General features: G+C 34.7%; 1 protein-coding gene across 2 annotated transcripts in view; it reads left to right on the top strand.

Annotated features, from left to right (window-relative positions):
* The window catches only part of LOC142339308 (retinoic acid receptor RXR-alpha-B-like), a 55,229-nt gene that overhangs the window by 25,098 nt on the left and 7,916 nt on the right, over nt 1-22,215 (top strand). For both annotated transcript variants that reach the window (XM_075389254.1, XM_075389264.1), the window contains 3 exons: nt 13,335-13,625; nt 15,411-15,507; nt 15,611-15,884. In XM_075389254.1, coding sequence (XP_075245369.1) covers nt 13,335-13,625; nt 15,411-15,507; nt 15,611-15,884 — 662 coding nt within the window. The remainder of the gene's footprint in view (nt 1-13,334; nt 13,626-15,410; nt 15,508-15,610; nt 15,885-22,215) is intronic.

Here is a 22,215-nt window from a genome sequence, read left to right on the forward strand (position 1 = left end):
ATATGTTAACCTCTAATGTGGTTATTTGAAGACCTCCAATGTGGTTATTTGAAGCCCATTATTGAAGCCCATAGTTCCATTTAGGTTCCCCCTCCCCCCACTGAAGCAGTCTGCAATTGATTAGAGCTCCCACTAGTAGTTCGAGAGCAATTCTTCCGACGTTTAGTCGGTTGTCCTGATCATTTTTGTCTGATCAACAAATTTTGTGCTAACAGTGAAGCCTTTCTAGTCGCGATTTCAAGTGCGGGGTAAGATTTGAAATCGGGTTTGTAGGGCCATTGTTAGAGCTTCAGAATCTCAATGAATCCCCCAACTCCAACCCCGCCCCACCGAACTCCTGGGAGGCGTAAATTCAATGTTTAATTTTATATTGTTTGGGTAAGCTCCTCCGCACTTGCCCTCCCCCTAAACTAGTGAAGATGGGCTACCTTGACTTAAGCTAGCGCCTACCAAAACCAACTCGTACCGTCGGATGAGAGCCTTTCGGGTGACTTTAGTTGATTGTTATTTTGTTAGCTAAACGAAAAAAGGTTTCAGTCGGTCTAATTCATGCCGAATCTCTTCAAACAAATGGACGCCAGATCCTATTCCACCAGTGTTATCGGACTTTGAGTCTTTCGATAAAATTGGGATTACCTTTATACTGGTTGTTCCTGACAAAGGTTTGTCGGCGTTTTATCGCTCTGATCGGGAGCAAATGGATCATGAGGTGATTTTGGGTTGAGCTAAGTTGAGTACCCAATTCTGTTTAATAAGTTGAGTACTGAAGGAAATTTTGTTCAACGATTGATCTGAAAAAAAGTGCACTTCTATGATACATCTAGAAATACTTCTTGAAGAGCTAGCAGAGGAAATGTTCATGAAGTGACTTGTTTTCAGATAAGTTTTGTTTTGCTGGCCCAAGTGTCAGTTCGAACTGCAATAGTTTATCTTTGTGCGATTTCTTTTTTCAGGTAACAGATAATAATTTTGCTCAAGATGCATGCACATAGCTTTGCTAATTGTTTTGCTTTTGGAATGATTGCTTTTGCACTCTAATAACAACTGCGATTTTGAAATCATTGGCCCATTGACAACCAGGAGGAGGTTTTTACTCAGTATTACCTGAAGTGTAGCGTAACACATGAAGAAACTGAAGAAAAATCGAAATTAGTTTTGTCGAGAAGAGAACTCGTTTCAGGACAAAAGTAATTTGTAGATACCAGGACGGCCAGTGGAGAAGTACAGAAGAACGCTTATTCTAATCTAAAAACGAACGTGTCAAAGGAAACCCCTCCACTGCTGATTTGCTCTCGAATGAAATTTTCAGCAATTATTGTAAACGTGTGTCCTTTTTAATAGCCGCCGTCAGCCTCTCAAATGGCTCCTATATAGGCGCTCTCCTTTTTTTTATAATTTGTCATATTTCTCGTTAATCTAACATTAGCGGCGAATTAATCTCTTTCAAGGATTATGCGTGAGTTAATGATATCATCAAATTGTATCATGATTGGCCTTCAGGGTAAAAGCTTCAAGAAATTTAGCAATGATTTTTATTGTTTTTTTTGTTTGTTTATTTTATTTTCTGAACTTTTGAGATTTTGTCTTCTTGGCTGGAATTGGTCAATTGATCTTCTGGTCAGATACATTAGGTCTGTTTTTATTCAATTCTTTGGATTGTTTTTCAGGACGTCTCCTATTTTTTTTATTCTTTCTTGCAATTTCATCTTAATTGCGTGCGTGACGTCATTTTTACTGTTAATGCCGAGTGTTTTTTTACAACTCAAAGCATTTGAATTGTATTGGGGCGCTGTACAATGTTTTGCAAGATTTCGACACCACGAATTTTAGCATTTTTTTATTACAAAACTTGCAATTTCATTTTTTTGGACATTTATTGTCATTATTGAGGTCTTTCAGCCGAACAGAAAATCTCCGTTAGGGTTCGATAATTAATTAATGGAAAATGGTTCTGGGCCATGGATTAGTTTTCAACTTTTATTATCACAAAATATAGCAGTTTTCTATGCAACTTGCAATTTTTCAAGTCTTTTGGTATTTTTTGTCAATTTTTATGTTTCTCCAGTCTCAAGAGCCACATAACTTCCTCTAGGGTTTGTTTATAGGTTACTGCATAGCTTCTAGATGTAATGGAATGTTTTCCAAGATTTTAATATCAGCAATTTTTAAAAATGTTTGAAATTTTAGCAAGTTTTTTTTAATCATTTCTAGTTTTTTTTTTATCATTTTTGCCGGCAACAGGGTCCTCCAAGGTTTGATAATGAACTGTGCTGCATTTCTTCTCGAGTTAATGAAATGTTAGCAAAATTTTAATGACTGGGCTATTTTTCTAATTTAATTTTGGAAGTTTTTTATCAGGTTCCAAGTTTATGGTTCTTTGAGCCAGTGAAACTATTTGAAGCTCGAAATATGGCTACTGGATAGTCTCTTGAGACAATGGAATGGTTTTGAGGATTTTAATATCTTAAAACTTAGTAAGATTTTAAAATTTGCGATTGATTTCAAAGTTTTTGAAGATTTTTGTCCTTTTCTTAGTTTAACGATCATTACTGGGCAACGAATCTTTTCAAGTGTTTTAGAGGGGTGACTTGACATAACTCCAAAGACAATTAATAGTTTTTAATATTTTCACTAAAGCTTTTATATTAATTTTTGCAATATTTTGCAAATTTTTAAAATATCAGTTTTGTTTTTGTTTACTAACAAGGCTAGAAAACTGAAAGAGTCGAATCGAGCTAAAGCTAGCCTCACTAAATCGTGGCTAGGTTCCGAGGAAGCCAACCGCTCGCCGGTCGTTTGAGAGCATTTCGCTCGACGTTTGTCGGTTATGTTTTATTTTAGTTAATCCCGCTGTGCACCAAGCGCGTCAACGGCGGCTATTTTCGGGCAATCTGCCGGCTGTTTTTTTGCAGAATTTTCGCTTGACCGCTTTTGTGTTGGAACAATCTAGCTTCTCAATTGACTTTTTCACGCTTGTCTTCATTTTTAAGCGATCTCCTTTGATCCAATTCCGAAATAGTTTGTTGCTAAAAAAGTGATTGTAAGAAGGACCTGATAGGCGAGTAGTAAATGCTTCTGTTGAAAACTCCGGAGGCCTAGGTTTCGAGTCCTTCCCTAGTTGATTTTTTTGGCACCGATAAAGAAAAATTATCTAGGCTACAGCCCCTGAATTAAATTCTTCCGCCTGTCGTTCGAGAGAAATTTGTCTCACGTTTGTCGGTTTATGTTTAAATTCTTATCGTTGAATTAATCATCCTGTGCCACATAGGTTGACAGATCCGCTTGACAAAAACGACAGCCTCTAAAAACAGTATTATGATCCATAAACGCTGAACAGATTGTAAGCAATAATTGCTCATTAGAAACTTAATAAGTAACCGTTCAAAAGAGCAGGAAGTTAGGCGAAAATCTGTTTTAAATATTGCGCGTTTTTAGTAGCCGCCATGCATTTTTATTGCTGTATAGATTTTGTACAATTTCATGTTTTTAATACCATATACAGAATTTGATTTCAAATGCTTTGAGTGATGAAGCTACTCGGATTCAACGTTTAATGGTCGTTTTTAGGAGTTTTTGAGCCGAAAATGTTCAATTTTTTTTTTTAAATTTTTCGTTATTTTTTGGAATCGTTTGCTGAACCAGTTTAAAATTGAGTTTTGTAATATTTGATAAAGCTCTTTTGCAAGACGTAATTACTTTTATGACCATTTTAATAGCTATGTTTTGGTACCCCAATAATAAACCCCCAAATTTTTACTAATTTTTACATTTTCAAATTTTTTGAAAATTTTCGTCTCGAAGATTATCAGCCCTTGGTGTCACAGAACGTCCTTTAGTGTTTAATAACAGGTTACTGCATAGTTTGTGGTGGCATTGAAACGGTTGCTGCTATCGGTTTGCAGCTCCATTGAAATGGAGCTGCAAAGCGATAGCTGAGGCTATTATTTGCCGTCTCTTGGTTTTTACATTTCAAAGAATTTGAATTGTATTGGGGCGCTGTCTTTTTTAAGATCCGGCCCAATCCGTTCATAGTCATTCTAGGTCTAGTCTTTTGTCTAGTCAAACCCCCCTCCCCATCAGCTCACCGGTGCAAGCCCCCCATGGCTACTGATGAACAACCGATCGCTGAAAACACGCAATTTTATACTTTTCACAAGTTTTTTCAAGCTTTTTGCAAATTTTTGTCAGTTTTTGAGTTTTTCAGTCCTAGGTGTCAAGGAGTCACTTTTAGGATTTTATGAAAGGTTAATGCATATATTCTAGTGGCAGTGGAATGGTTTCAACTTTTTAACATCCCGAAGCTTAGCATTTTTTTGACAAAACGTGCAATTTTTTTGACATTTATTTTTCATTATTCAAATTTTTCCAGACGCAGGGGATGGAAAACGTCCTCATGGGTTTGATAATAAGTTACTGAAAATTTTTTATATGCTACGGAGTAGCTTTTAGTTTTTGTTATGACAAGTTTTTAAACCTGCATTTTAAAGTTTTTTTGAAAATTTTTTTTCGATTTTTTTTTTAAAACCTGCGTTTTTTTCAAAATTTTTTAGGTTTTTCGAGCCTCAGGGCAGCTCCACTAGGTTTTCGCAATAAGTTATTGTATAGTTTTCAATTGTAATACAATGTTTTTCAAGATTTCGACACCACGAATTTTAGCAATTTTTTTTTACAAAACTTGCAATTTCATTTTTTTAGACATTTATTGTCATTATTGAGGGTTTTCAGCCGAACAGAAAATCTCCGTTAGGGTTCGATAAATAATTACTGGAAAATGGTTCTGGGCCATGGATTAGTTTTCAACTTTTATTATCACAAAATATAGCAATTTTCTATGCAACTTGCAATTTTTAAGTCTTTTGGTGTTTTTTTTCAATTTTTATGTTTCTCCAGCCTCAAGAGCCACATAACTTCCTCTAGGGTTTGTTTATAGGTTACTGCATAGCTTCTAGATGTAATGGAATGTTTTCCAAGATTTTAATATCAGCAATTTTTAAAAATGTTTGAAATTTTAACAAGTTTTTTTAATCATTTCTAATTTTTTTAAATCATTTTTGCCGGCACCAGGGTCCTCCAAGGTTTGATAATGAACTTTGCTGCATTTCTTCTCGAGTTAATGAAATGTTAGCAAAATTTTAATGACTCCAGCTTTGGCAATTTTTCTAATTTAATTTTTTTTGGAAAATTTTTATTAGGTTCCAAGTTTATGGTTCTTTGAGCCAGTGAAACTATTTAAAGCTTGAAATATGGCTACTGGATAGTCTCTTGAGACAATGGAATAGTTTTGAGGATTTTAATATCTTAAAACTTAGTAAGATTTTAAAATTTGCGATTGATTTCAAAGTTTTTGAAGATTTTTGTCCTTTTCTTAGTTTAACGATCATTCTGGGCAACGAATCTTTTCAAGTGTTTTAGATGGGTTACTTGACATAACTCCAAAGACAATTAATGGTTTTTAACATTTTTCACTGATGCTTTTCTTTTAATTTTTGCAATATTTTGCAAATTTTTAAAATATCAGTTTTGTTTGATTTGTTTACTAACAAGGCTAGAAAACTGAAGGAGTCGAATCAAGCTAAAGCTAGCCTCACTAAATCGCGACTAGCTTCCGAGGAAGCCAACCGCTCGCCGGTCGTTTGAGAGCATTTCGCTCGACGTTTGTCGGTTATGTTTTATTTTTCTAGTTAATCCCGCTGTGCACCAAGCGCGTCAACGGCGGCTATTTTTGGGCAATCTGCCGGCTATGTTTTTGCAGAATTTTCGCTTGACCGCTTTTGTGTTGGAACAATTTAAGTGCTCAATTGACTTTTTCACGCTTGTCTTCATTTTTAAGCGATCTCCTTTGATCCAACTCCGAAATAGTTTGTTGCTAAAAAAGTGATTGTAAGAAGGACCTGATAGGCGAGTAGTGAATGCTTCTGTTGAAAACTCCGGAGGCCTAGGTTTCGAGTCCTTCCCTAGTTGATTTTTTCGGCACCGATAAAGGAAAATTATCTAGGCTACAGCCCCTGAATTAAATTCTTCCGCCTGTCGTTCGAGAGCAATTTGTCTGACGTTTGTCGGTTTATGTTTAAAATCTTATCGTTGAAATAATCAGCTTGTGCCACATAGGTTGACAGATCCGCTTGACAAAACGATAGCCTCTAAAAACAGTATTATGATCCATAAACGCTGAACCGATTTTAAGCAATAATTGCTCATCAGAAACTTCAAAAGAGCAGGAAGTTAGGCGAAAATCTGTTTCAAATATTGCGCGTTTTTAGTAGCCGCCATGCATTTTTATTGCTGTATAGATTTTGTACAATTTCATTTTTTCAATACCATATACAGAATTTGAGTTCAAGTGCTTTGAGTGATGAAGCTACTCGGATTCAACGTTTAATGGTCATTTTTAGGAGTTTTTGAGCCGAAAATGTTCAATTTTTTTGCAATTTTTCGTTATTTTTTGGAATTGTTTGCTGAACCAGTTTAAAATTGAGGTTTGTAATATTTGATAAAGCTCTTTTGCAAGACGTAATTACTTTTATGGCCATTTTAATAGCTATGTTTTGGTACCCCAATCATAAACCCGCAAATTTTTACTAATTTTTACATTTTCAAATTTTTGAAAATTTTCTCGAAGCTTTAGTGTTTAATAACAGGTTACTGCATAGTTTTTGGTGGCATTGAAATGGTTGCTGCTATCGGTTTGCAGCTCCATTGAAATGGAGCTGCAAAGCGATAGCTGAGGCTATTATTTGCCGTCTCTTGGTTTTTACATTTCAAAGAATTTGAATTGTATTGGGGCGCTGTCTTTTTTAAAGATCCGTCCCAATCCGTTCATAATCATACTAGGTCTAGTCTTTTGTTTAGTAAGTGAAAATTGGATTGTATGTCAGGACTTGTCCCGCTAAATTTTTTTTAATCCGTCAGCAGGATTTTTGCTTATTTCATTTGAAATCACATCTGCTTTTTTGCAATCCAAGTATTGGATTGTATTGGTGCTCTTTTTTTTGAATTTTCACACATTTTTTTATGACTTTGAGCTTTCAAAGTGGGATAAACAGGTAAAGCTTAGTGGGACTAAGTTTTACATTTTCAAATTTTTTAAAAGTTTTTGTTTGAATTTTGTCAGCCCTAGGTGTCAAAGAACTTCCTTTAGTGTTTAATAATAGGTTACTGCATAGTTTCTGGTGGCATTGAAATGGTTTTCAACCTTTTAACTTATTTCATTCAACATTTTAACGAATTTCAACAGTTTTTTGATAAAATTTGCAATTTTTTCAAATCTTCTGACAATTATTGTCATTATTGTCCCAAAACGCCTCCTCTACGGTTTCTAGATAGGTTAATGAAAAAACTCTGGTGGCCATCGAATTGTTTTCAGCATTTAAATATCACAAGTTTTTGCAATTTTTTTTATGATTCTTTCAATTTTTTTCAAACTTTCCGATTATTATCATGCTTCAAGTTTATGAATCCCTACGGGCCAACGAAATTATTTAAGGCTTGGAATATGGGTACGGGATGGTCTCTGGAGACAATGAAATGGTTCTGAAGATATTAATATCACGAATTTCAGGAAAATTTTTGTTAAAATTTGCTATTGATTTTTGTTTTATTGAGCGCTTTCTACTGGCCAACGAAATTTTTTTTAAGTCTTGCAGATGGGTTGCATGTCAGAACTCCAGAGACAAAAGTGGCTTTGAAATTTTTGCCAACGAAATTTAGCGACTTTTAAATTTTGCACTGTTAGTTTTTTCTGAGGCATTTGTCATATTTCTCGTTTATCTACCATTTCTCTTTCAAAGATTATGCGTGAGTTAATGATATCATCAAATTGTATCATGATTGGCCTTCAGGGTAAAAGCTTCAGGAAAATTAGCAATGATTATTATGTTTTTTTTGTTTATTTTTTTTCTGAACTTTTGAGATTTTGTCTTGGCTGGAATTGTTCAATTGATCTTCTGGTCAGATACATTAGGTCTGTTTTCATTCAATTCTTTGGATTGTTTTTCAGGACGTCTCCTATTTTTTTAATCTTTCTTGCAATTTCATCTTAATTGCGTGCGTGACGTCATTTTTACTCCTAATGCCGAGTGTTTTTTTTACAATTCAAAGCATTTGAATTGTATTGGGGCGCTGTCTTTTTTTAAGATCTGTTCACACATTTTCATGATTTGTGAAGTCAAATTGGAGTAGTGATTTTGGTCACGCCGAAACAGGAAATGGAGCGAAAAAGCGAGTGGTTTTGCGGCGTGCAATTTTTTCGCTCTAAATTAAAAGTAGAGTGAGAAAGCGGTGTTTGAACAAAAATTCGCTTTCTCGCTAGTGGTTTTTTGTTCACATGCGGCAATTTCACTGTGATTTTTACAGTTTTTTGATCGGATTTTTTTCTAAATGGTTTTCCCAATCCATTCATAGTCCGTTCTTGGTCCAATTTTCTGTTTTGTCAATGAAAATTCTTTGAATTGTACGTCAGGACTTGTCCTGCTATGTTTTGTTCATTTGCGTGATTAATTTTTTGGTCAAATGTGACTTACCTCACTCTCAAAACGACTTCCTCATTCTGAAATTGATTTTTTTTGCTTTAATTCAAAGTCAGAGATAAGGGAATGGTGTGCGTGGCACTCTAATTGAAGGGTATTTGAGGGCAGCTAATAGAAGCGGCAATAAATTTAACAGTCTTAATCAAAATATAACATCGCAACATTTAATAAAAAGTTTATTTGGTCTGTTTTACTATCTTTTTGAGACTTCAAATCTTCGAAGCTATTGCGGCTATTTTCTAGCAGTATGTCAGCTATGTTGAAAGATTTATTTACATATGGCAATTTCTGAGGTCTAGTAGAGGTCAATTGTGGACTATTGTAGTTGAGCCGGGGCAGTCAAGGGAGAAGAAAAGAGCAAAACGGAGAGGAAGGGGGAGTGGGAAGGAAAGAAGTTTTTTTTGGTAATTGGATCTCCCTTTTCAATGGGTTTTTTGTATTTAATAGCTACGGTAGCGATCGAGCTATTATTGTTCTTGTCTTGGTTTTTTTTGTGTTATTTGTTTTTCATTTGCCGTCGTCATAGATGCTGTCCTAAATGGCTGTTTCTATTGTCTTTTTTAATAAGGAATTGGTTAATTTTTCCTGGTTTTCAATTGATACCTGTTGGTTTTTATGACTTTGAGTGTCTGTGTTGTCATAAAATGTTAGTTAATTTTCGAGTTTTCCACTATTTGTCTGCATTTTTCCTGTACCATTTGGTCTCATTAATGAGAGGTCTCATCAGTAGGTAATGAAGATTAAATGAATATGACGTTGTGTTCGCAGCTATTGGTTTTTGTGACTTCGACACTATGTCACGTATTCTCTTTAATGACAGTCTCTATAGTTTGCTTTTGAGGCATAATAGAGGAATCTAAGTGATGCTTTCAGTTGATAGCCCATAGTTTTCAGGAACTACTCATTTTTTTCATCAAAAAATAGTCCAATTTTTCTCGTTCTTGCTTTTGTTGTGGTCTTGTTGCTTAGTCTCTATAATAAAGGGTCTTTTCAGCCTGTAGTGCGGCCTGATTTATCGGATTAATAGTTTTGAGTCTTTAGCTAATGCTGGTTTTGACATAGACACCGTTTGAAAGAGTTTTTTATCCTGCCATGTTATTTTTCAATTAAGCAAATATGTCAGTGATGTTTTTTGATTTATGGAGTTGTATCGTATGCAGAAAGTAATGATTTTAGTATATTGGTATTTGCTTTTGTTTTAATTTTTGACGCCACTATTTTTCAGATTCTGATTTCTGCCAAATATCATGCATGCATTGTAACCACGTGTAATATAAAGTTATTTAAATTCTTTTCTTTTTGGTTCTGATGATTTTGACAACACTAGATCTCTGAGGAACAGGACTTTTTATGATATTGCTCGATTGGTGTCCCGGTCTTACGTTACTTACCTTAGATCATACTCAAATAAGGCTAGTTCATGCGGCATTTTAATTAATTTGGGACAACTGATAAATGCAGGGCATAAAAAGTGAAGCCCTATTGGTTAGGAGGCCTCTATTACTTTAAGGAAGCTTAATATATTATCGAATGTCTTATCACAGGCAAAATGAAGCCAAAACGTTCAGAAATTTTGGCCTCTTGAATGCTGTTTTTCTTTTCGTTGATTCATCATTTTTCTATTGTTACAACAGGCCTCAGCAGCCTATTTCGCCATTAATATTCGACAATATGGCAGCTATGTTAAGTTTCCTCTGATATTTTGCAGTTCTATGACTTCAGATAGGTTTTGAAAAGAAAATATTTCCACCAGTTATAAAGGTTTCTGTTTGATTTTGAGTTTTTATTAGTGTATTGGAGTTCTTTTTCAGTGTTTCCAGATTTTGTATGAATTTACTCTTCCTTGATAAATTTTCCTTCAACGACTTTTTACATATCATTCTGAAATAAAATGACTAAAGACGAGATGAAAATTAATCTGGTATTTGAAACATAATGTCATCATTGGCTACTTCATCATCAAAATGAAATATTCACTGTAGCTGAACAAAAAGTCTATATGTGTTGCTTCAAGAGATGACTAATATTTGTTTCAAATTATACGCTGTTATTGTATGCGACGAAAGCGCATCTAAAAACTACTAGTTTTCATTTGATTTTGATTTCTAAACCTAAAATTGAAATTGCGTTGAAGTGACTGAAAATGTCGACGTTTGCGCCAAAATAACTTCTCGGAATATCCTTCTTCAAGAAATCTTTCCAAAGAAATTATATCGAGCCATCGAGCAAATGGAAATTATAAAGACCATCGAGCAAATATGGACTATAATTGCTAGATGGGCTTTATAATGCGGCCCCTAATTACTTGATGTTTAAACATATCAATCGGCCAAAATGGTAAGAAACGAACCAGCGGAGTATATTGTACCTACCCTACATTGTGTGATTGGAACCATAATTTCTCGTGTTTAATTACGCAAAATTAAAGTAAGCCAATTGACCTCAGCTTTGATGGTTGTGGCACTAACGATTTGGCCTGTACTCTCCTCGTGACTTCATGACTTAGTCATTATGTATGTTGTTAATTTTAACCTCTCAATTATTAAAAAATTTATATCGATTAGTTATTAAAATTGATCTAGTATTTTTCTGAGTTATAAAGGGAAATTTGTTGGCCCTTTTTTGAACCGCCATTGGTCGTCTGATTGATTCAGCTTGTTTCTGTAAGTTCAGAGTTTAATGACAGTCTCTATAGTTTGCTTTTGAGGCATAATAGAGGAATCTAAGTGATGCTTTCAGTTGGTAGCCCATAGTTTTCTGGAACTACTCGTTTTTTTCGTTAAAAAATAGTCCAATTTTTCTCGTTCTTGCTTTTGTTGTGGTCTGGTTGCTTAGTATCTATAATAAAAGGTCTTTTCAGCCTGTAGTGCGGCCTGATTTATCGGATTAATAGTTTTGAGTCTTTAGCTAATGCTGGTTTTGACTTAGACACCGTTTGAAAGAGTTTTTTATCCTGCCATGTTATTTTTCAATTAAGCAAATCTGTCAGTGATGTTTTTTGATTTATGGAGTTGTATCGTATGCAGTAAGTAATGATTTTAGTATATTGGTATTTGCTTTTGTTTTAATTTTTGACGCCACTATTCAGATTCTGATTTCTGCCAAATATCATGCATGCATTGTAACCACGTGTAATATAAAGTTATTTAAATTCTTTTCTTTTTGGTTCTGATGATTTTGACAACACTAGATCTCTGAGAACAGGACTTTTTATGATATTGCTCGATTGGTGTCCCGGTCTTACGTTACTTACCTTAGATCATACTCAAATAAGGCTAGTTCATGCGGCATTTTAATTAATTTGGGACAACTGATAAATGCAAGGCATGAAAAGTGAAGCCCTATTGGTTAGGAGGCCTCTATTAGTTTAAGGAAGCTTAATATATTATCGAATGTCTTATCACAGGCAAAATGAAGCCAAAACGTTCAGAAATTTTGGCCTCTTGAATGCTGTTTTTCTTTTCGTTGATTCATCATTTTTCTATTGTTACAACAGGCCTCAGCAGCCTATTTCGCCATTAATATTCGACAATATGGCAGCTATGTTAAGTTTTCTCTGATATTTTGCAGTTCTATGACTTCACATAGGTTTTGAAAAGAAAATATTTCAACCAGTTATAAAGGTTTCTGTTTGATTTTGAGTTTTTATTAGTGTATTGGAGTTCTTCTTCAGTGTTTCCAGATTTTGTATGAATTTACTCTTCCTTGATAAATTTTCCTTCAACGACTTTTTACATATCATTCTGAAATAAAATAACTAAAGACGAGATGACTAAAGAATCCGGTATTTGAAACATAATGTCATCATTGGCTACTTCATCATCAAAATGAAATATTCACTGTAGCTGAACAAAAAGTCTATATGAGTTGCTTCAAGAGATGACTAATATTTTTTTCAAATTATACGCTGTTATTGTATGCGACGAAAGCGCATCTAAAAACTACTAGTTTTCAATTGACATTGATTTCTAAACCTAAAATTGAAATTGCGTTGAAGTGACTGAAAATGTCGACGTTTGCGCCAAAATAATTTCTCGGAATATCCTTCTTCAAGAAATCTTTCCAAAGAAATTATATCGAGTCCATCGATCAAATGGAAATTATAAAGACCATCGAGCAAATATGGACTATAATTGCTTGATGGGCTTTATAATGCTGCCTCTAATTACTTGATGTTTAAACATATCAATCGGCCAAAATGGTAAGAAACGAACCAGCGGAGTATATTGTACCTACCCTACATTGTGTGATTGGAACCATAAGTTCTCTTGTTTAATTACGCAAAATTAAAGTAAGCCAATTGACCTCAGCTTTGATGGTTGTGGCACTAACGATTGTGGCCTGTACTCTCCTCGTGACTTCATGACTTAGTCATTATGTATGTTGTTAATTTTAACCTCTCAAGAGGTCAGTTATTAAAAAGTTTAATTCGATTAGTTATAAAAATTGATCTAGTAATTTTCTGAGTTTTAAAGGGAAATTTGTTGGCCCTGTTTTGAACCGCCATTGGTCGTCTGATCGATTCAGCTTGTTTCTGTAAGTTCAGAGTTTTCTGAAGCTTTCATACCCAAGCTAAAAATATTGATGTCTCTCGGTATAGAGGAATATGTTTCTCATGAGATCACATCAACACGCCAACTACAGTACTATTTTATGTTTCTACTCTTTGAATTAGTTGAAATTTTAATTCACCGTCATTTTATCATACCAGATAACATAAATTATAACAGATGCTTCAAATATCTTAGGTTTCAACTAACTCAATTTGTAATCCGTAGCTTGAGGTTATGATGCGGTATTGTGTTGCAGCTGTGCAAGAAGAGAGAAGAAAGGGACCGGGTAGCAGCTTCATGCAGCCGGAAGACGAGACAAATAAGCAACGGTACCGCCTCCTGATTGAAAGACTGATCGCGGCTGAGAAAGAGTTGACAGAAGACTCGAAACCAATGACAGATTCCTCTGCCAACAGCTCAGAGTCTGACTTCTCATACTTGCAGGCATTCATCGACGACTCTGTAAGAGACACGGTCGAATGGGCTATGAAAATTCCCAGTTTTGTGGACCTCGCAGATGATGTGAAAACACCACTACTTGTCTCAGGTAAAAATTTAAATGATTTGCCTAAATAGAACATAGAAATAATTGACGTCAAATTACAACAGAACAACTGTCTAGTCAACATTATACAAGGATTGAGAGCGGTTGATGCAAAACTTTCTCTCCAAAATTATTTGAAGATGTGAATGTTTTGTCATCGTCAATTAATAATTCCCAAATGCTATTTTTTGAGATCATTTATTGTTGATTAATAGCCGCCCTCATCTTCTCAGCCGGCTATTATAGCGGTCCTAATTTTTCCGACTCGAAGAGGAGTATTGGAGAAGTCCTTTTTTAAATCAATTTTATTGGAGTGATTTTTGAAGCGGGAAATGACACGCGTGAAAAAATTTGGAGTGATTTTGGTGCTGAACAAAAGTGAAGAGCGGAGCGAAAAGAGAGTGGTTTTTGTTCATACCGCTGTTTTTGAGAGAGCGAGAAATTTGTGAAAAAATTTTCTCTAAGCGAGCGAAATGTGTGAAAAAATTTTCTCTAAGCGAGCTTTTTAAAAGCTGTGATTTTGCAACTTTTGATGGTTATGAGGTCTGATTATAATATTGAATTAATTTTAGGCTTGTTTTGGAATTGAAGGTTTCAACCAGTCAATTTGAGTTTGATGCTAATTTGGAGGTTTTTGATCAGTTTTTGCTGATTTTTAGACGAAATTTAGTGATTTTTTGTCTGTTTTTTTGTTTTAATGCTTTAAGTGGGATTAGATTAGAAGCTTGTTACTTAAGGAGTATTCAGATACCAATTGGCTAAAGTTTTCTTGGTATAAATCATTTTTTCTTTGGAAAATTGAAAGAAAAATTTAGAAATTTAAAACCATTTTTCTTATTTTTTTTGCAGTTTTTCTCTTTTTTTAATCTTAAGACAAGTTTCCTAGCCTATTATGACTTGCCCATTGTTTTGCGAGCTTTTCTTTGCTCTAATTGCAAAGGAATTTTATTTGGCTTTTTGTTTCCTTGTATTATTAATAAAAACTCAAGTTAAAAAAAACTAAGTTTTTCTTGTTTTTTTTTGTTCAATTTGTTTATGAATGCCGTTTCTATTCTTCCTGAAATTTTTTATGGCATTTGCTGAGGGTCAGGGTTCACAATTGTTGTTCTAGTTGTATAGGCAATTTTCTCCTTCGAGTCGTTTCCGGAATTCTTCCGGCTATGTTTTTTTTACTTCGTCGAACTTTTTTTTTGCTTTACCCATTTTGCCGCTTTTTCGACATTTTGCGCGAAACCTTTTCGACTTCTCTAGGCTAGTTTCACTCTTCTGTCATTCTGCTCAAAGTCGTTTTAAACAGCAGCTGCTCAGCAAAGCAATTCAAAATGAAGAGAGTCCGTATAAAAAAAATCAAAGTCAGAAATAGAAACGGGATAAACCCATAAAGCCTATTTTTAGATGCCCGGTACTTGAACTTTGTTCTTATAAGTTTTAGTTACTATCTATAATGTTTATTGGTATTGATACTAGACCCTGTAGCCTCTCACTGAGAGACAGGAGTATGTTCAATTACGAAATGACATCAAAATAAATCGCACTTAAAAATGTTTTTATACAAAAATCAATTTTTGTTGATATTTTCTTTTCTTTCAATCACAATAGAATAATGGGAATCAACGGCGGCTATTTTCCGGCAATCTGCTGGGTATGTTTGCATTATTTTTGTCATATTGGGGCCAGATTATACCTCGCGTTGGTGTAACTTCTCTAAACGACGCATATAGGCAGCAGAAGTTACCTACAAAACAGATGAAGTATGCTTTATTCAGTTTGACACCATTTGTGTTTCAGGATTCTCCCAGCTTTTCATCATGAGTATAATCTTCAATAAAAAAGGAACCATTAATTCAATTGCGCCGCATGTTTCCGATGCCGCCAAAATACGCAGGTGAGTTAAGAGTTAATTAATACATTTATTCCGATGATGTGAACAATTATGAAAGAATGGAAACATCCATTAATGTGCTCAAGTTTATTTTTTTGCTTTGTAGGTTGACTCTGGAATTGAAATCTCAGTTAGACGTAATTATAGCGGACAGAGCTGAGGTGGGATGTCTGAAGGCTGTCATTCTCTTCAACCCGGAGTCCGATAACCTACAGGAAGACATTAAAGTGGAAATTGAGCGCAGGCGTGATCAGGTTTTCTTGGCTTTAGAGGACTACGTGACAGTTCGTCACCCTTCGGATCCATCTAGGGGTAATCGATTGCTGTTGCGACTGCCGTGTTTGCGCACCGTGGGTCACAGATGTCTGGAGGAACTACATGTAAGGCGCTAAATTTGCTTGTGGTCAAAAACAACTTAGCGGTTGCTCTGCGAGTATTTGATTGTATTCAGTTGATGCAATATCAATAGCTGCGAAGCTGTTATTATAGCTGCGAAGTGATAGCTGAGGCTATTATATTATTGGACTTCTCTTGGTTTTTTTTTTACAATTCAAAGAATTTGAATTGTATTGGCGCGCTGTCTTTTTTAAGATCTGTTCACACATTTTCATGATTTTTGAAGTCAAATTGGAGTAGTGATTTTGGTCACGCCGAAACAGGAAGTGGAGCGAAAAAGCGAGTGGTTTTGCGGCGTGAAACTTTTTCGCTCTAATTTTAAAGTGAGAAAACTGTGTTTGAACAACAATTCGCTTTCTCGCTAGTGTTTTTTTTGTTCACATGCGCCAATTTCACTTTAATTTCTACTGTTTTTTTCGATTTTTTGGATCGGATTTTTTTCTAAATGCTTTTCCCAATCCATTCATGGTTAATTCTAGGCCTAGTTTTGTGTTTGAGCCAAATTTCCATTCATCGCTAGTGGTTTTTTTTGTTCACATGCGGCATTTTGGCATTGATTTTCTGTTTTTTTTTTTAATTTTTTTTACAAGTGGTTTTCCAAAATCACTCATAATCAGATCCAGGTGTTGTTTTTTGTTTAGTTAATGAAAATTTTTTGAATTGTACGTCAGGATTTGTCCTGCTATGTTTTTTATTTCGTCAAGATTTTTATTACGACCATATGACGTCACAATCACTTCAAATCTGCCTGTTGTTCATTCGTTCATGCAACTTGCATGCATGATTTTATTTTTCACTCTCAGTGGAGCTAGATTTTTGATCATTCGACTAAACTTTTGGTCACACGTGACTTACCTCACTCTCACAAATGACTTGCTCTCTTAAATTGACTTTCCTTTACTTGAATTCAAGTGATAAGGTCAATTGAGTGTGTGCCACTCTAATTGAAAGTTATTTAAGAGCAGCTAATAGAAGAAACAATAAGTTAAACAGTTTCGTAATCAAAATTTATTATCTCATTTCTTAATGAAAAGACTATTTTTTTAAATCTGTCTTTAATCTTTTTGAGACTGCAGATCTACAAAGCTATTGCGGCTATTTTCTAGCAATCTGCCAGCTATGTTTTGTTAATAGCCGCCCTCGCCTCGCTTTTTCGGAGTTTTGCGTGAAATCTTTAGACTTTTCTAGGCTAGTTTCATTGTTCGATCATTCTACTCAAAGTGCTTTTAAAAAGTAGTTGATCGGCAAAAGAATAGGAACAGAATCAGTAATGAAAATCAAAGTCAAAATGGAATAAGGGGGTCAATTGAAGGATAAACCCATAAGGCCGAATTTTAGATGCCAGCTACTTGAAATTGGTTCTTATAATTCTTAGTTACCATCTCTAATGTTTATTGGCATTGATAATAGCCAAAATGTGTAACAAAATGAAATCAAATAGTTTATACTGCAAAATATATTTACATCAGTCACTTTTTTCCACTTTTTTGCTCTTTCAATTCTAATTGGTGTTATTGGAATCAATGGCGGTTATTTTGCGGCGATCTGCTGGATATGTTTTTTTTTGTTTTTTACAGGAAGTAGTTTTGTTCATGCGGCATTTTGACTTGAAAGCGAAAGTCAGAGAAGTTTTTTGATCATGCGTTGCGTTCAGTGAATGACTTATAGACATTGAAAATTGTTTTCAAAAGATTGGAGTATTTAGGTAATCATTTAAAGCCGTTTTTTTCGTGCCAGCGCCACATTTTTTGATTTGTAAATTATTTTGTGTGGAAATGATTTTTAGTCGACGCTGTTTTACTATGTAACCCTTTGAAATTGATGCCAGTGATTTTAGAGCCTAACAATCCGTTTCAAACCTAAAAACTCGAACAAACCTGATGTAAAAATAGGTATATACATCTAAATTTTTTTCGTGAATATTTAGGCTTTTTTCATTGACTTCATTTTTGGATCATTGACTTTTTTTTCAAAATCAGTGCTTATAGCTTTTTCTTTTGGTGTTGCATGTATTGAACGCCTCTTTCTAACTTGGGAAATTTTGTTTTAAGAAATTATACAAATTCTAGTCGGGTTTTGGCAGTTTCTGATCATTTTCTGTTTTTTTAATAGCCGCGAAGCGATAGCGGATATTATTGGAGACATCGAGTCGTGGATTTGTTTAATTCGTCGTCTCCATCGATGATTCTTGCGACCTGACTTCTTGGAATTGACAGTTTCAATTTCAGGGATTTCTACTGCTTTGAAGTTAATATTTTTGTACGTGACGTCATTTGCTCTGCTTTTAGTTCAATTGCGCGACTTATGCCACTCAAAAAATTACTTCTGAACTGGCTTAATGAAATTTAAGTTTTATGAATATTTAATAGTTCAAGGTCAATGGTGTGCATCTAAGTAGTGCCAAACGTATATGCTCTAATTCTTGAGTAATAGAGTCCTTGAGTTTTTGATTTTTAATGTTAATTTTGAAAAAGCTCTTAGGGTTTTATTTATAGAGCGTATGTGTCTCATAAAAATGACAGTCCGAATCTAACCAAAAACTCCAGAGGTATATTTAAGGTTTTAATTCATGGAAGGGGACAGGCGTCTATTGCGGCTATCTTCCGGCAATCTGCCGGCTATGTTTAGTATTTTACTAGAAAGTATGTTTTCAATTCAAAAGTTTTTTTTTCATTTCGCAGATTTTTTCAATGTGTAAAATCATTGAACTCTGAGGGCATTACTTTCTGTTAGACTTTCAGCTCAGTAGTCTCCAATTCTGCGATTCACAAACTGTTTTGGACACCTATGCTGTGAAGGACGGTTCTTAGAAGTTGACCCCCATGAGCCCCCCAGTCCCAACCCCTGTACATTGTTGAGGCCATAAGGATCACGTGCAGCCAAAGACCCTCCCAACCGTTGCCCCACCCACTATTGCTCCCCCCTCATCAGACCCGGGTGCAACCCCCCCCCCCCCCCCCCCCCCTCCCCCCCGCTACGCTCACTTCACGCCCCTTTATTGATTTAAAGCTAGCCATGGCTAGCTACTGACGAAGCCAATCGGTCGCTTGAGGGCAACTCGCCCGACGTTAGTCATCAAGTTTATATCTATATTTTTAAAATGTGTTCATATTCTCCAAATTCCATTATGCTAACAGTCTCCTAAGCCCCTTTCTTTTATATACTCTGGCTTTATCATTTGTATAAAAAATTAATTAATTTTAATCATATTCCTTGATTTTTAAAATTTTTTGTTTGCAATTTATTAATAGCCGCCCTCATCTTCTCAGCCGGCTATTATAGCGCTCCTATTTTTTTTTTACTTCGTCGAATAAAAAAATGTTTCGCTTTACCTCATTTTGCCGCCTTTTCAAAATTTTGCGTGAAATCTTTTTGACTTCTCTAGGCTAGTTTCTCTCTTCTCTCATTCTGCTAAAAGTGATTTTGAACATCAGTTGCTCAGCAAAGCAATTCAAAATGAACAGAGTCAGTATAAAAAATTGGAGTCAGAAATAGAAACGGGATAAACCCATAAAGCCCAATTTTAGATGCCCGCTATTTGAACGTCGTTCCTATAAGTCTTAGTTACCATCTCTTATGCTTATTGTTATTGATAGTAGCCCCTGTAGCCTCTCTCTAAGAAACAGAAGTATGTTCAACTACGAAGAAATGCCATCAAAATAAATCGGACTTAAAAAAATGTTTTTGTACAAAAATCTTTTTTTTTTCAATATCTTCTGTTATTTCAATCCCAATCATGCTTATTGGAATCAACGGCGGCTATTTTCCGGCAATCTGCCGGGTATGTTTTTAATATTTTGCAGTGCTGAAATTTTGCTGGAGTTCCGTTTTGAAGTTAGGACTGAGTATTAGCTTGTGGCCACGGGTTTAGTGTGAAAAATTGTTTTTTTGCTTTTTTATTATACTGTTTCTTTTGTCATGTTCTTGATTAATTTAATTGTTGCAATAGGATGAGTTCATTTTGTCTAAGTTATATCGAACAGGATAATTTACATTTTTGTCTTAATTGCTGTGACTCCACAACTTAATTTTTTTGAGTCCTGAATTAAAGTATCCTTTTTCTTGAAAAGTTCTGTAGTTTTGCAGAATTTTATCAGCCTTATGATTTTATCAGCGCTTCAATCTTAAGTGTTGTCGGCCTATGGTTGTTTCAGCGTCCTAAGAATTTGCCCCTCTTTCAAATGCTGTATCGTGATTTCAGTGCCTTTTTGTAATAAAATGATATTTGTTTCAAATTTTTGGCGTCTTTTTATTTACTGTTACTAATTGATTTCACGATTGTTTGATTGGTTCCAATGTTGTCAATGCTTAAGAAGTCTTTCTCGATATGACAGTGGTGTTAATATTACCATTTTTTTAAATCAAACCATTTAATGTTAAAATATTAGTTTCGGCTGCTAATACGTTTTTTTGTAAAGTTCTAACGCTTCAAATCGGTTCCGGAATTCGTCCGACTATGTTTTTTTGGGTGTCTGACGCTCTTTCCTGTTTTACATTTCACACAGCAAAGTGAAAAAAGTCAAGTTATCTGATTATCTTCTTCCTCTCACCAACAGAATTTGCGTGCATAGCGTCATTTCTCACTCTTTCCTATCTAAAGATGTTAGGTAATTTGCGTGATTAGATTTTGATCATACTTGACTGACCTCACTCAATGAAATGGCTTTTGCATTTAAAACTTAAGTTCAATTTGAATCAGTTTGAGGTCCCTAATAAAAAGGATTCTGCGGAATGAGTTCCCGGCAACGAGTCTATTCCGGAAATCTGACGTCTATGTTGTAATAGCCGACCTCATCTTAACATTAGGCTATTTTAGAGCTCCTAGTTTTACAGTGAGACAAATTTGAATTGGATTGAGGTGCTGTCTTTTTTACGACTCGAAGAGGAATATTTTTCGAGCTTCTGTTTTTGATTGGTAATTTCTTGGAGTGTATATGAAACAGGAAGTGAAAGGCGCGAAAACAAAGCGTATAGTCCACACTGCTGAAAACAACTGAAGAGCAGAGAAAGTGCTTTTCTGTTCATTGCCGATTTTTTGAGAGTGATAGCGAGAAAAGTAGGTGTGAAAAATATTCGCTAAGCGAGCGCAATTTTTTTATCACGTGCAGCATTTTCAAAGTGATCTTCTATTTTAAACTCAAATTGTTTCTGTTAAAAGTGTTTGTCTCATTTATCTAAACTAGTAATGGAAGATAGATTTATCTAACTAGTATCTAACTATCATTTTTCTTGCTAGTACAGAGTTTGCAAGCTTTTTGATCTCCTGAAGAAATGTAAAAAAAAAGAAATAAGAGCCAGTTTTTGCCGAATTTTGTCTGTTGTCTTTTAAAACTATTTCTTCTGACTCTATTCTTCTCCCTGTAGTTTATATAACCGATTCTTAAATACGAGCTTTTCCATGGGTGTTGCTACTATGAAGTGACACTTGAAAGCTTGACATGGCACTTTTCACTGAAATAAATAATTCAAATTTTTCATTTTTCAGGTTTTGTTACATTTTAAATTGATATATAGTGTTTCTCTGCCGTTTTTTGATGTATAGTATTTCTGTGCTGTAGTTTAAAATTTTCGAAAAATGCTAGGGAATTTGCAGTTTTTTGCTTAAAGTAGTTTGTAATTTTTTTTTAGAGAATAATTTCGATTTTTCCTTCGTCATCTCCTTTCCGTTGGTTTTCTGTGCCTTTTTTCTCTTTATTAGCTGATTTCGTTTGAAGTTTCCAAGGTCTTTCGTCTAGTTTTTTGAATCGCAACTGAAATTAAAAATTATCAGGTGCTTTAGCAACTTTTGTCAGTTACTTTTCTCTTATATATTTTCCTGTTTGTTTCAAAACGCTAAGTGCAATTATATAGGAGGTTTATTGAGTGAGTGAGGATAGATGGTCGTTTTTTGAGTTGTTTCCGGAATTCTTGCGGCCATGTTTTTCAAGATTTTTTTTTTAGATTTTCATGATTTTTGAAGTCAACTTGAAAGTGATGATTTTTAAGATTTTCTAAGATTTTCATGATGTTTTCTAAGCGAAAAGGCAAGTAGTAAAGCACACAGGAAATATTAGTTTTTATATTAGAGGAGCTCGCCCGTTTTGATAACAAAACCTCTCCTTTGAAAATCCTTAATCAACCTTTAGAAAAAAATACTATTCAGTCCAATTTGACTGCAGATTATTCTTGATTAAATGATTTGAACTTAAATGATTTTAAAATTTAATATTGGCAAATCAGCTAGAAAAATTGTCTTGCGTCTAAAACCAATGCAAGAGAAAGTTTTCAATACTTTCCTTCTCCCAGAAATCTCGCCGAGTGAAGTTGCAAATGAAG

This window comes from Convolutriloba macropyga, chromosome 1 (genome assembly GCF_964194025.1).
Source record: "Convolutriloba macropyga chromosome 1, txConMacr16.3, whole genome shotgun sequence".
Classification (NCBI taxonomy): Eukaryota; Metazoa; Xenacoelomorpha; order Acoela; family Convolutidae; genus Convolutriloba; species Convolutriloba macropyga.